Source organism: Acomys minous (genome assembly GCF_964271855.1).
Source record: "Acomys minous genome assembly, chromosome: 3".
Lineage (NCBI taxonomy): Eukaryota > Metazoa > Chordata > Mammalia > Rodentia > Muridae > Acomys > Acomys minous.
Window position 1 is genome coordinate 3,536,254 of NC_140485.1, and position 15,763 is coordinate 3,552,016.

The following is a 15,763-nucleotide window of genomic DNA, read 5'->3' on the forward strand; positions in this document are numbered from 1 at the left end:
CCAGAAATCTGAGGTGCATGACACTGAACGCAGGTCTGAGGTGGTGAATATTACAAAACAGTTCTTCCATAATTGCAGAATCATCACAGTAGGAGGAAGGGTCAATTAGTGCGGCACTGCTCTTCTATGCTGGAGTTTTCTCAGAATACTGAGGCAAATAAAATTAGAAGAGGTTTACTTAGGTTATATAATTGAATAACATACTTTAGAAGGGGCAGAGTAACTGCAGGATTTCAGTAATCACTGTATCGTCTCAGAGCGAGTGATGCACTCTGCCCTTGTGGGTGAAAAGGAGAGGCCGCAGGGGTTAGGTGTGGCATTGCGTGGAAGCAGCAAGGCCCAGCAGGGTTTGCTAAGTGGACTGATTGCCTCCGGTCAGTCGCTTCAGCCAACATCATAACAAAGAGTGCGGGGCTGGCTGACTTTGGAGGATGAGGGCTGTGAGCTGAACTCCAGGGTAGCCCTATGTCCTACAGTTGTCTCCTAACGCTCCAGATCCCTCCCAAAGTTTCAACTAGATCTATCCACATTTACCATAGAAACCTGTCCATCTTGTCTTGTTGGCCATCCTCGCTCTAATACTGTCACTACAAAAGGACTAAGTGTCAAAGCACTGTTCCAGGCTCTTTGGAAGTTCTGTTAGAAATAGGAAAGGTAGCCACCAACCAGCCGAGACGCAGATAAGGCTAGGGCTGGAACGTAACTCAGTAGCAGAGCAGAGCACCGCGTGCATGAAGCTCCAGGTTCCGTTCCTGGTGAGCGCAAGCAGGACACATCCAGCTGTGAGAGTTTAGTGCCTTAAAAAGATAAGAAAATAGCAAAACCTTCATGCGGTAGCTGGGTTGGCTGTGCTTCGGCTTTTCTTTTTGCCTGCTACCCTTTGAGCCTTTAACATTTGTGAGGGTTAACGATGGAGTGAGGAGGAAAAGTGAAATGATGCGCGGGGTAATGTTCGCATTTACAAAGAGGTGTTGACTCCATTACGTTGTTCTGGACCGTTGTGGCTTGTGCAGGGCTCGCGCAGTTGTGCTTTTCTGGAGCCCCTGTTCGGACTCGGTCTAATCCCATCCTTTACTCCGTGTGAGCACAAAGGTGCAGGTGCAGGTCTCTCTGTAAATAATTGGTGTGTACAGTCACCTCCAGAAGCGTAGAGTGAAAAACAAGCAGGCACCTCAACAGGCAGCTGCCTTTGTAACTTGATGACTCGAAAAGAGGCCATGCTGAGGTCACCATGGGTTTTCTCTTTATGATCAAATCTTATCTAAAGAAAATAGTATCTACGGTAACACGTTTCAAATGTACACTATCCCAGAGTACCCTTTTTCTATTTTTCTAGAGCATAAGCTCTGGCATAACATCTCGGGCATATTAAGGTGCTTTCAAGTTTGGTCCCTTGTTCCTGGTGCGGGAAGGCATTCCCTGCTCTGAGGAGAAACCTCGCTCCCCCCAGGCCTCCCGGCCCCTGGCTCTGCCGGTCTGTACAGTTTCAGAACTTCAGTTCAGGCCAGCGTTTCCATCGCTGCAGCCTGTTGGGTTTAGCTACACTTCTGGGTTTCTCCAATGATCCCTTTGCAGGTCTCTCCAGACCAGGTAGGTGGGGTCACCACACAGGCTGCTGATCAGAGACGTTCTTGCACCTAGTGAAGGTCTGCCCTAGAAGAGCCTGGAAGGGTCTGTGCAGACCTTCCCAAGGCCTTCCCAAGGACACCAGAGTCTGTGGGTTTTTGAAGTTCATAGTCTCTTTACTTATAAACTGTCTAAATAAGTGAGTTAAACTACTCAAGATATATCAGTAAAATAGCTTTAGATGTGGGCTGAGATCAGGAAGCTCCAACTGAATGCAGCCCAGCACAAAGCTGTAAATGTACTTACAACAGTAAGAGATGTTTTGTGCATGTAGTTTTATTATAAATTGATTGTATGGGTCTCTGTGTATACACACGGTATCATTTTGAAATGTCACACACACATATATATGTAGTGTGTGTGTGTGTTTATATATACACACATACATATGTGTGCATATACACATGCATACATAAGTACATGTATGTGTGTTCTCCCAGCCTGTGGCCTACAAGTAATCATGAGTGGGGGCCATAGTCTTGTTGTTTTGTGCACTTGGCAGACAGAGCACTCCTGAGATGGCACTTCTTATAAAATAAGGTAAAGATGGAATTACACAAAGCCAGCGGGAAGGGTAAACAGCATATCATGTGAACACTTTGGACATCTTTAAATGCCAGGTGCTAATATTTCCACCAAAGTTAGGTTTTAACTTAAATTAAATATATTTATTTCTTTAAAAATATAATTTATTATATTCTTTTTCACAAAAATTTATCCCAAGACCAGTTTCTTACACATCTGTCAACAGTTGTGTTGGAATAGCTTGTGCTGTGGGATTATTTCTTAATAACCACCGGGTTAAGAGGTTGGAAGCTTTAAAACAATAAGGACTAGGAAAAGTGAATGTCATTTAGTTGTTCGGAAACACTCTTAGCACTGTAGCATAGGACTGGTGAAGAATAGCGTTCTGTGTAAAAGAGACCTTACAGAGGTTTTCCTCCATCCCTGTGTGTGATTTGGAACCAGATGTGCATCCTAGCAGATGGGCTGGAATTTTACGAAATTGTATATTTTAGAATTTTCAGTAAGGCGTCAGTGCAGTAGCCTGATTTGAGACTAAAGTATTTTTGGCCTCAGAGTTTTCTAATTCAATTTGTAAGCCACAGCCCCCTCATAAACTGTTGTTAGCACCTCGGTTAATAAAGAGCAATTTGCTATTGCAGCTCCGTCACCTGGGGAATGATGAAGTCCACATCGTCTGGTCTGAACACTCCAGGGACTACCGCAGGGGCATTATCCCAACAGCCTTTGGAGACGTTTCCATCATTATCTACCCAATGAAGAATCATATGTTCTTTATCACGATAACAAAGAAGCCTGAGGTATGCTCCCTCCGTTGCTGCCCTGACTCCTATATTGGCCATTGGATTTGCTGGCCTCAAAAACTGACGAATTTAATATGAACTGTGATTTTTCAAAAGAACTCTGATCATGAGAAAAAAAAAGCTCCATATTGCGTTACTTGAAAGTTATCTTAGCAAAATATGTGGAGTTTAAAATAATTTTAATGTTTTAAAATGCTATAATTTTAAGAAAATTATAATTTTACCTGGGGCATATTATTCATAATAAGAGTTGATGGAATTCCATTATCACATAGTTATTTGGGGGATAACCATGGGTCTGGACTCTAGCCGTCTAATGGATGAGCATCGGTCACTGAGCCCTGACTGGGTGCTGATTGCCGTCAGTCCTGAAGGATTTTGGACAGGTCCACAAAGACACTGGTGCCCTGAAGCGCAGTCCACATGATGAGTATTAACAATCAAAGCACCTTGCTACAGAATCAATTCAGCCATGTCAATTGGTATTGATCACAGGGCTGCCTAGAACAATCCAATGGTCTATGTCCTGTGTACTAATCGGCTGCAGTTTCGATCCTTGTAATGCCTTTACTGGTATTTTAACACAGCTTTGTGTAGTGACTTACTTTATTTTCAACTCATTAAGAAGAGTGTTCTTAGGTTCAAAATTAAATATATTAAGCATGTGAGCCATTCTTAAGAAAAAAAGTGACTGTTTTTCCAGCTTGATAGTAGTACATTGATTTACATCCCAAAGTCATTCTCTTCGGGGAGCTCAGGATTAACCTAAAAACTACTTTTAAATAAAAAGAGAGAGAGATCATGAGATTTTGTTGTTCTAATTTGGATGTGTAACCTAAAGTGTTAAATTATGAGCATTAAATGTGCTAATAAGTGAAAAAGTGCTTCAGACATTGCCTGGCCCCAGGATAAAGCTGCTCCTGTGTTAGCCACTGTTGTTGTTATGGTTGATATCAGGACTGTGTATTTATATATTTACTATCACAGAAGTAAAATCAGTAGAGTTCTAGGTTTAACAGATACATTGATTCTCCCATGTGTAGACTGTCTCAATTCAGGAAGGCCTCATAAAAGAGGGAGCCCGCCCTCTGCTCATAGAAAGATCATATTGGGATTCATATTAAGTGTTTGTCTCCCTGATTCAGACCCCTGTGTCAGATTTTCAGTTTTATGCTGCAAGAAAATGGCTCAGTACTAACATTTGCATTTGTCCATAAAGAGAAGTATAAGAGTTAAACTGATAATTTTAATCTTAAAGAAATAATAGATTTAGTACTAAAACAAAAACAAAAACAAAACCTTTTATATGTAGTGTGGAACTAGTTTTAATAGTTCATTTTCAGGATGGTCCTCTAAAATGTCATAGTGTCTTTAAAATATTTTTATTTTAATAATTTAATATTTATTTAATATTTTAATAAAATAATTTATTTTTAAAGTGAATGAAGAACATGAAAAGCATTTCACTTCACTGTTGTGCTGAAAGTAACACTTCTCGATGTAGCCTAAAATGCATAAAAAGTTATAAATCTACTTTTAATTTTTTTCCTACAAAATATGAGTAAGTTTGAAAAACATGATCATCAATTTTGACAAGATGAATTGAGAAAGTTGGTTTTGTAATATTTTAACTAAAACAAAACAAAAATCCGAAAGAGAAAGAGAGACTAATAGGCAAGTGAAAACTTAGTGTTATCCGTACATTTAAAGTACAAACCATTACAATGTAATAAAATTAATCCAGACATTTCCAGGGCAAGTGTAGCTGACCTTTTGTTCACCAACCACTGACCCCAGGGTGAATGCAAGAGGGAAAGTCTGTTTGTTTGGCTTCGGTCCCTGGTATTTAAATTGCATTCCCTAATCAAATGAAAAGGCTGTCCTCTCTATCAGGTTACAGAATCCATGGCAACATTTGGCCTTTTATATCCATAATGTTAGCCTTTTTGTTTGCATCTAAGTAGAGACACCTGGAGCAATGCTAACATTAACCGATTTAGCATTAATAGCTTCATTATATAAGAATTTCTGATCAGATAGCTGTTACTTTTGTTATATTGCTTCAGCTTGTATTGTTGTCATTTTTTATCTCCTTGCTTGGCAACCAGGCAATGATTTGCAAATTTTTTTTGTCTTGATTAATTAAGCAATATAATTATCAGTAACCGTGATGCAGTCTTTGCTCAACAAAGCTTCTGAGAGAAAACAATGGTAAGTCTGTTAGTATGAATGCATCCCACGCGTCCCAGATGCATGAGGATATTATGGACAATGAAGGGAAAGGCCGCCTGTGAGTGAGGACAAAGGGTGCCACGCAGACTCGACACACTGCACATACCGCCAGGGACGTGCTGCGGGCTCCCTGGGACACAGACGCCTCGTTAGATTACAGCTAGTCAGCAGAGATTAATTCTCAGCCATTTGGCGCAATAATTTACCCATTCCCCAGTCTTTTAACTAGTGTTCCTTCCTATGGAACCAAAGGCTTTATACTCAGAAGGTTTATTTAACATTGCCTACTTTTAGGGCTCTCCAGCAAAATCATTATTTTTGCTTAGAGATTGTACTAATGCAGCCAAGTTGAAGAATATTCCTGTAGAAGGCACAATACATACGTTCTAGAAATTGCAGGTGGAGTCAGCAGCAATCTTTTAGCACCTGTATATTTCATATGAATACAGTGTGACTCTGTGGTCCAGATACATTTATTTTACTCATTTCTGGGCAGCCATACTTCTCTAAGAATAATTTTAATCCTTTTTAGGAGGGGAGGAAACTCATCAGTGCACAAAAGTCCCGGTCATTGGGTAGAGTCATGCATATTCAAATTGTCCTTTCATTCACTTGCCTCATTAATAGCCTATGTAATAATGTGGGGCGATTTGTAATACAAGCTCCCAGGCAGCATTACTTCCAAGTCCTTTGAAATTTAACATATTTCCCTTTTTCATTCCATACACCCCCCCCCTTAAGTATACAAATTGTGTGCCTGGCAGATTCCACCCCCTCTTAATAATGCCCCGCATTTGTAAAATGGTACATTGAGGAAGCGTGGGTGTGCCCCTGTGAGTGCACAAACCCTCGTGACTGAGGGAGCTGCTCACTTCATAAACATTGTACTGAACCTCTGTCTTTTTCTTTAAAAATCAGTGGGCTTTGCAGCATTATTTCATTGTTAAGTTGATTTCCAAATAAGCCCATCCCCATCTCCATAAATATTGACACAATAAAATTTTAATCATACAAAAGAAACGCATAATGATTAGACTTATATTTTTTGCCTACTTTTATCAGCCAGCCATTCAAGAAAGACTTGCGCCCTAGACAGTGAGTAACTTAAAGGGCGGGCACTTGCCTGACCTCTTCTCCCGGTGCCCTGGCTGCCCTCAGGGTGCTGCTGCTGCCCTCTGGCTCAGGGTGTGTGCCGAGTGGAGAGGCATGTGTGCACGCAGATGTATAGGAATGTGTCCTTCTTCTGAACGACGCCTAGCTCAAGACCGCTGTCTGTAGCAGCAAGCATCATAGACAGGGCCAGCCTAAAGGCTAGCGTGCCAGGAGTCACAGGCGCATTTAAACAGGGAAGACTAAGAGGAGGCTGGTTTGGGCATCTGTGTTTTTATGAGGAAGTGTCCTAGACTTGCTAGAGTTGCCCCCGTTATACAGGGAGTGTGTTTGCCTTTGCAGCTTAGTTTTGTAAATTTCTCTTGGTTTTATATTATACTTTTCTTCAATATTTTTCATAATTCCAGCCAAACAATCCTGCAGAGATTCAGTCATATACTTTAAAATATTCTGGAGAGTTCTCAAGAAAGTAAATTAACTTTGGAAAATACTAAGAATTATTTGCTTAGAAAAGATCATTGAAAATACCACAGAACCAGATTTTATTAACCTACCATATTAAATGGGTTTCCGCAGTGTGTTCTGCTTGGGTCGTGTGTCATTAACATTGATTTTAGTACAGGAGTGGCGGTGAGAGCCATGTGGAGAGGTGGCTGCTTGCAGATGTTGCTTTTTAAAAACCAAACTTTTTTGCTAATACACTGGCACTGCTAATTAGAGGAATTCCCTGGATACTATGGATTTATATTATCCCTTTTGTCCAGTTTTTGAAAGATTAAGTCACCCAGAAGCAGGTGCCAAGGAATAAAGAACATTTATTTCACAAAAGGGCCTTGCTGCGGACGGAAGAAAACCCACTGCAGCACTGTTAGGAGCTTACCTCCCACCTCACAGGAATTTGGCTTTTGAGATCTCCTTTTCAGCTGAACTTCCTTAACGGTCGGTCAGCACAGTCCTCCTGCTTCCTGCTTAGTCCCTGACGTTGTCCTCCTCCTCCTGTGGGCTGGCTTATCTTCTCCCCTAGGTTGAATATACACTGACAGCAACCTGCAAACTCGGCTCTGTGCCAGGAAGCAAGGCTGCTCTCATTCTTGACTCCTGAGCCGCCAGGACAGGAAGGGCCTCTTTGGCCCAGAGGACAGGCCATGCTCCCAGCGTCTCCTCCTGCAGCTTCTCCGCTGCTTCCGGCCTGGAGTGCGCTAGGCTCCGCTGTGGAAGGAGGCACAGCTCGTTGCCTAAGAGCTGTATTTGCGGGGCTAACCTCCAAATTTAGGACTTTGGTTTCTGTTTTGGTTTGGTTTCCTTTTTCTCCTATGCTGTTGGCCTCCTTTAGTATAAGACATATGAGGAAGAACACTTTTTTGTTGTGGTTTTGTTTGTTTGTTTTTATCAAGACAGGGTTTCTCTGCGTAGCCTTGGCTGTCCTAGACTGGCTTTGTAGACCAGGTTGGTCTCGAACTCAGAGACCCACCTGCCTCTGCCTCCTGAGTGCTGGGATTACAGGCGTGTGCCATTATTCCTGGCTTTTGTTTGTTTGTTTGTTTGGTCTTTTTGAGACAGGGTCTCACAGAATCCACATGCCTGTACCTCCCATGTGCTGTAATGAAAGGTGTGTGCTGTCATACCCAGCCAAGAACACTTATTTATTTAAAAAAAAAAAGTTATAAACTTGCAAACATGTTACTAAAGATAGTAGGGGATGATTCTTTGGGTTTTGTTTTTGTTCTTGTTTTTGTTTTTTCTTTTTTTCTTGATGCCTGGTTCTAGCAAGGTGGAAATAGTCAGTAAATAAGTGGTTGAAACAGTTTCCCTGTATGCATGGGTCTCACAAAGCAAAGGACACAGTGAAAGGATGAGTGTACAGAGGCTTCTTTAGTTCAGATAAAAACCAAAGTACACCGGGCATAAGCAAAAACCAAACAGGAAGTCTTGACAGAAGAGCTCAACAGGAAAACAAACGACTACAGAGACAGAGCTAATAGCACTACATAGGATTTCTCTTCAGAAACCATGTCATCAAGAAGAGATGAGAGGTGCACACCCTGAGTGATGAAAGAAAAGACTACCCAGAATTCCATGTCTTCGGGAACTGATCCTTTCATAGTAGAGAGTTCATGAAGCAAACAACAATTTTTGAGGGAAATTGTGACCCATAGGTTATCTTGCATTAAATGTTAAATTTTTCAATCAAAAGGGGAAAATAAGGGGCTACTTTTGTCAAAAGAGTGCTTGTTGCATAAACATCAGGACCTAAGCTCAGGGAGATAGAGACAGGAGGGTCTCCCGAGTTCACTGGGTAATCAACCTAGCCATGGCCCTGAGCTCCACGTTCCATGAGAGACCCTGTTTCAAAAAATAGTGTAAAACTGAATGATGACAACACACGTTGGCCTCTGGCCTCCATGTGAACATACACATATACCCAAACAACACATCATACACACACACACACACACACACACACACACACACACACACACACATACACACACACACACACATACACACACACACATACACACATACACACATACACACACACACATACACACACACACATACACACACAGACACACACAGAGAAAATATTTCCATCTACACAAAAATGAATAGCTTTAGAGAAGAAATAAATGAAGGTAAAATGAAATGCTTCATTGTTCTTGTTAGTTGGCCTAACAGTTAACAGTATGTTCCACATAATAACAGAAACAATAATTCTAAGTGACAGGTAGCAAACATGATACAAGGGCGGGGCCAAGGGAGTGGAGGTAGTCCTCGTACTGTCTGAGGAGTAGCACAGCATTATTTAAAGGGAGCATTTTGGCTAGTTATAAAAGTATTTGAAACTTGGGGCAACCTCTAAAAATGTGCTTAAAATGGGCTGGAGAGATGGCTCAGAGGTTAAGAGCATTGTCTGGTCTTCCAAAGGTCCTCAGTTCAATTCCCAGCAACCACATGGTGCCTCACAACCATCTAGAGTGAGATCTGGTGCCCTGTTCTGACATGCAGGCATATAGTACATGCAGACAAAAATATTGTATACATAATAAATAAATCTTTAAAAAAACATGCTTAAAAATGAGTTGTAATTAATATAAGTGAGAAGAAAGATAGAATCATAAAAATGCTCAGATAGAACCCAAGAAGATAGAAATAAAAGACCAAAAAAAGAAAGAAAGAAAAACGAAAAGAAAAAGAATATAGCATGACACATATTAATATAACACTATTAATATTTTATTTTATATGAGGTAAGAGGTAGAGGTAAGACAGGCTGGAGGTACAGCTTGGTCTTAGAATACAAACTTAGTAGCATGAACAACGCCCCAGGTTCAATGTTAGTAGCAGGGGAAAAAATGCAGGCATTGTCAAAGTACATAAAAAAGAAAAAGAAAACACAGCCCAACAATAAATCACCTTCCAAAAATCTTTAAATAAGGACTAATGAAGACTATACCATGCTAACACTAATCAGAAGAAAGGTAGACTAACAATGTTAGTCAGCTCCAGAGTACTGGGTGATCAGAGAGAAAGGAAATGTTGCATACTGATTCATGCGGCTGGAGAGGCTCCCTGGGTTCTGATAATTAAGCTGAAGGCCCCCAGTATAGCAGGTGCTTTAGCCTTCATCAGGTATGAAGCAGAGAGGGCAAAGTGGTAAGGTAGGCCTGAGTTTAAGAGTGAGGAAAGAAAGACAGCCTATGTGGCCAGCATCAGATAAGCCTGAAGAAGGCTGACAGGCCATGCAGAGCCTCCTGGGGCACGGTAGCGTCTGCACCAGGAATCTGACATTGACCTGTAGGAATGGGACATAGAACAGCTGGGAGAATGACACGCTCTGTGTCAGAGCTCTAAGTCCAGAACTCCTCATCTGCTCACATGTTCCTGGGCTTTTAAAACCCCTTGTCTGTGGCTACTATAATATTTAACTAATTAAAACATAGATTAAGTGATCGGCCTGCTTAGAAGACATTCGTTGAGGTGCCATGTTGTTTCCCAGCAGCACTTACTCGTTACTTGGAAATTATTTACTGTGTCTACCCAGGCTTCGCAAAATAGTTTAAACCTGTTTTCTCCCATCTTTCCGGAAACTAGTACAAATTCAGTGAGCCATTTCCTGAGCAGCTCAGCCCTTAGAGTGTTTCCCTTAAAGAGAGTTGTATACTCTTGAAGACATCTCTGTTTCCCCTTGCCACGTCCTACCCTGACCCACAGACAGAGCACATGAAAAAATGCTTTGAATATAAAATGTTTTGCTTCTTGCAAATTTTTTATTTTTTATTTTTCCCCAAACAGGACGTGTCGTGTAATACTAACTTTTTCATTGTTTTACCTGTCTCCCACTTCTGAAAATATTCCTGCTTTCAGTTCATAATTCCTGTGGACTTCCCCCAGGAGAGAGCTGTGACAGACATTGAGCCATGGCTCTCAGATGCAGTGTTCCAACCTTGCCAGAAGCCCCAAGCAGTGTCCTGCCGTTGGGCATCCCAAGAGTAGGGCTATCCCCTGGCCTGCATGGCCTCTGCTTACTACGAGTTACCTCATCCTTGGCCTCTCATATTGATGTTTTTTTGGGGGGAGGGGACTGTTGAGACAGGGTACCTCTGTGTAGCCTTGCCTGTCCTGGACTTGCTTATAGACCAGGCTGGTCTCGAACTCACAGAGATCCACCTGCCTCTGCCTCCCGAGTGCTGGGATTAAAGGCGTGCGCCATCACTGATGCTTCATTGTTTCCCAAATGGCATATGATTCTTTCATCATTGTTCGTTATTACTTCTCGGTTTAGGTTTGCTTAGAAGACTGGTGAGAAATGTGGGAAGGCACTCTCTTTGTAGCTCTCATCAACCCCTGAAAAGTCCCCATTTTGATATAGTTGGAGATACGTATCTCCCAAAATTTTTTTGCTCTTTTCTACATTATCTTCTCTTTTACACATCATATACTGTATACATTTAACTGTTTATTTTCTGAAATCTGAAATAAAGTTTGAAATATGTTATAGCAGAGCTTTTTAATGTGCTTTTCACATGTCCCTTTAGAGACTAGACTAAAAGGTGTATATAATAAATATTGTGTAAGTTAATGAAAAACCAAGAGAAATTATAGGTGTAGATAGAGTTACCAGCCAGTTCCAGTCCCAAATCTGACTGGGCTGACAGAGCTGACAACCTCCATGTTAGAGAATGGAATTAATGAAATTCCAATAGAGGTGAAAGGAGGAAAAAAAACATCCTTGAATACTGTGTTTGTCCATATGACAGAAATGGGTCCAGCAAAAGGAAGCCAGGCCTCTCTTAAAAGTAGAAGGGAGTGAGGATAGTAAGGAGGAAGCACGGGATGGAAAATTCAGGAAGATGAGGGCTGTATGTAGGAGAATGTCGGCAGTGTATCTGTGACCACGCATTGTACCATGGCATGGGCATGTAGAAAGAATATTTCACTTCTGCCAGTGACACTGCAGGGAGGCGCTTGGTGGTTTGCCATTTTAAAGGCCTTGTGGAAAGTTGTCATGGAGGAGACTGATGGAGCAAGCCTGTCTCCTTGACTTGAAAGCCCTCAGGTTGCTCTGAAAAGGTGTGCCTGTCCGGATGACAGCCTGTGTCCGAATCCCCAGTGGTCTCCATCAGACGTCAGTTCTCTCTCTCTCTGCCCTACCTCTTGCTGGGTTTGAGCACAGCCTTTCTTTCTTCTCTTTTGATTCCTCAGGTTCCGTTCTTTGGGCCTCTGTTTGATGGAGCCATCGTGAGCAGGAAGCTGCTGCCAAGCCTTATCTGTGCCACGTGCATCAATGCCAGCAGAGCGGTGAAGTGCCGCATCCCACTCTATCAGAGCTTGTATCTTTTTGCTGTAAATATGTAACTTATTAACCCTCCCTGGGTGAGATTCCTGGCAAGCTTTCCGGAGAGGTAAGAGGGCCTCAGGCCCAGGCTGCGGTGCTGTTTGTCGATTTCTATGAAACACAATTATGTCATGCTGCATCAAAATACAGTTTGTTCTCCTGTGTTGTTCACAAGTCTGTCTGAAAGGCTGTAACTGTCGTGGCGCCCAAACCCATGGCAGCCCAGGTTTTTTCCCATATTCAGTGTCTTCTATCTTGAATCAACACTCCACTGTGTAGAAAGAGGGATATGTAGCAAATCACTGAAAGCAAAAGCAAATGAAATGACTAATAAATCAAAAACTGCACACAGCACACAGAAGTGCGGAGTTCTGAAGGATGGAGGAGTTACACCTGACTGAGAAGATCAGGCAGTCCCTGCGTCAGTGTGTACCTGACTGAGTGGAGAGGGCAGTCCCTGCGTCAGTGTGTACCTGACTGAGAGGATCAGGCAGTCCCTGCGTCAGTGTGTACCTGACTGAGTGGAGAGGGCAGTCCCTGCGTCAGTGTGTACCTGACTGAGAGGAGAGGGCAGTCCCTGCGTCAGTGTGTACCTGACTGAGAGGAGAGGGCAGTCCCTGCGTCAGTGTGTACCTGACTGAGAGGAGAGGGCAGTCCCTGCGTCAGTGTGTACCTGACTGAGTGGAGAGGGCAGTCCCTGTGTCAGTGTGTACCTGACTGAGAGGAGAGGGCAGTCCCTGCGTCAGTGTGTACCTGACTGAGAGGAGAGGGCAGTCCCTGCGTCAGTGTGTACCTGACTGAGAGGAGAAGGCAGTCCCTGTGTCAGTGTGTACCTGACTGAGAGGAGAGGGCAGTCCCTGTGTCAGTGTGTACCTGACTGAGAGGATCAGGCAGTCCCTGCGTCAGTGTGTACCTGACTGAGAGGATCAGGCAGTCCCTGCGTCAGTGTGTACCTGACTGAGTGGAGAGGGCAGTCCCTGTGTCAGTGTGTACCTGACTGAGTGGAGAGGGCAGTCCCTGTGTCAGTGTGTACCTGACTGAGTGGATCAGGCAGTCCCTGTGTCAGTGTGTACCTGACTGAGTGGATCAGGCAGTCCCTGTGTCAGTGTGTACCTGACTGAGTGGATCAGGCAGTCCCTGCGTCAGTGTGTACCTGACTGAGAGGAGAGGGCAGTCCCTGCGTCAGTGTGTACCTGACTGAGTGGATCAGGCAGTCCCTGCGTCAGTGTGTACCTGACTGAGAGGATCAGGCAGTCCCTGCGTCAGTGTGTACCTGACTGAGTGGATCAGGCAGTCCCTGTGTCAGTGTGTACCTGACTGAGTGGATCAGGCAGTCCCTGCGTCAGTGTGTACCTGACTGAGAGGAGAGGGCAGTCCCTGCGTCAGTGTGTACCTGACTGAGTGGATCAGGCAGTCCCTGTGTCAGTGTGTACCTGACTGAGTGGATCAGGCAGTCCCTGTGTCAGTGTGTACCTGACTGAGTGGATCAGGCAGTCCCTGTGTCAGTGTGTACCTGACTGAGAGGATCAGGCAGTCCCTGTGTCAGTGTGTACCTGACTGAGTGGAGAGGGCAGTCCCTGCGTCAGTGTGTACCTGACTGAGTGGAGAGGGCAGTCCCTGTGTCAGTGTGTACCTGACTGAGAGGATCAGGCAGTCCCTGTGTCAGTGTGTACCTGACTGAGTGGATCAGGCAGTCCCTGTGTCAGTGTGTACCTGACTGAGAGGAGAGGGCAGTCCCTGCGTCAGTGTGTACCTGACTGAGTGGAGAGGGCAGTCCCTGCGTCAGTGTGTACCTGACTGAGTGGAGAGGGCAGTCCCTGTGTCAGTGTGTACCTGACTGAGAGGATCAGGCAGTCCCTGTGTCAGTGTGTACCTGACTGAGTGGATCAGGCAGTCCCTGTGTCAGTGTGTACCTGACTGAGAGGAGAGGGCAGTCCCTGCGTCAGTGTGTACCTGACTGAGTGGAGAGGGCAGTCCCTGTGTCAGTGTGTACCTGACTGAGTGGAGAGGGCAGTCCCTGCGTCAGTGTGTACCTGACTGAGTGGAGAGGGCAGTCCCTGTGTCAGTGTGTACCTGACTGAGTGGAGAGGGCAGTCCCTGCGTCAGTGTGTACCTGACTGAGAGGAGAGGGCAGTCCCTGGGTCAGTGTGTACCTGGATTCATCAGTGAGAGTGGAAACTCTTTTGTAATTTTTTTCGAATCATTAATATTTTCTTTTTTAATCCCTGACCTCATCTCTGAAAACAGTAGAAATTTAATGTTTCAATTTTTCTATCAAGCATAATTGCCATGTGTAATCCTTAAACCCATATATGATTTCTTTCTTTTTTTTTTTATGATTTCTAACTATAAGAAAAGAAAAAGAAGCCAGTCACAGTTGTACACACCTGTAACCCAGCACTCAGGGAGGCAGAGGCAGAGGCAGGTGGATTGTTGCTAGTTCGAGGCCAGCCTGTTCTACAAAGTGAGTACAGGACAGCCAAGGCAACACAAAGAAACCCCTCCTTGGGTGAAAAAAATTTAAAAAGAAAGAAAGAACGAACGAAAGAAAGAAAGAAAGAAAGAAAGAAAGAAAGAAAGAAAGGAAAAGAAAAAGAAATTAATATGAATAATTTCATAAAACTGCTCCAGAACCCATCTTACATCCTAATAAAACTTTGGATCTCTTTATTTCTAATTGGTATTGATAATGGTTAAAAACACATTCCATTTACCTTGCTCCCTGCATTTACCCAGCCTAACTGTGAGTAATACATTGTTAGTGGGTAGAGGGTGAGTGAGAAATAACGTGTGAAAAGATAGTCTGTGAAAAACATCTTTCTTTAAAATATTGGTCATTTCATTGACTAATACCCTGCCTTTAGATTTCAAAAAATACATATGCCGTGTGGCAACTTAAAATTATCATAGAAATTAGTAGTAGAGAGGGATCCATTAGGCCCCGTCTGGCCCGTCCCCTGGGGCCAGGCTGCATTATGCCCTCAGGCGCTCTCTCCCGCTTTGTCCAGGCTGGTGGGGAGTGTTTGGAGGCAGTGGACTCTGCAGAGGCTTCCAGAACACTTCAGACATAATCTATAGCTGCTGTTGGTTCCGCCTCCAGCATGGAATTTTTATTTCACGTGAATTGCAGCTTAGAGAAACCAAGAAAGAACTAACCAGCAATTGGCAGTCAGCTGGCCTGTGAGCTGGGGTGAGCTAGACACCTATCAGTCAAGGATGCTGAACCAAAGCAACAAAAGTCGTTTGAAAGCAAGAAAATTCCATTTTGTAGATGGCCACTGTGGTTTTATTTTTTTTAATTGTGTCACCTTCTCCACTTACCAAGCGCATCACAAAATCAATGCTTTATCCTTTTGCTGAGCAGTTATGAGGCACTTTTGGAGAAGTCAGACTTAGGAAAAACAGTATTTTTAAAAGCTGAAAAAATAACGATCAGAATGTCCTTAAAAGCTTCAAGGAAATCCCATAGGATTGTGGCTGCCGTGCCCTAAGATAGCTCACAAAATAGGTGATCTGACATCTTAGAGGACAACTTAGTATAAAGGAGGAAAAAATAATAGCAAAGCCTATTATATTGATAAGTATAAAGTTTTTAAATATTTTTCTCTTTTATATTTTAATTAGTTAT

At 43.2% G+C, this 15,763-nt stretch overlaps 1 protein-coding gene across 5 annotated transcripts in view; it reads left to right on the forward strand.

Annotated features, from left to right (window-relative positions):
* RALGAPA2 (Ral GTPase activating protein catalytic subunit alpha 2) overlaps positions 1-15,763 on the forward strand; it is a 279,884-nt gene that overhangs the window by 190,538 nt on the left and 73,583 nt on the right. For 4 of the 5 annotated variants that reach the window (XM_084776127.1, XM_084776128.1, XM_084776126.1 and 1 more), the window contains 2 exons: positions 2,793-2,951; positions 12,003-12,130. In XM_084776127.1, the coding sequence (XP_084632253.1) occupies positions 2,793-2,951; positions 12,003-12,130 (287 nt within the window). Of the gene's footprint in view, positions 1-2,792; positions 2,952-12,002; positions 12,203-15,763 lie in introns of all 5 variants that reach the window. The other variant, XR_014778094.1, reaches the window with a different exon arrangement.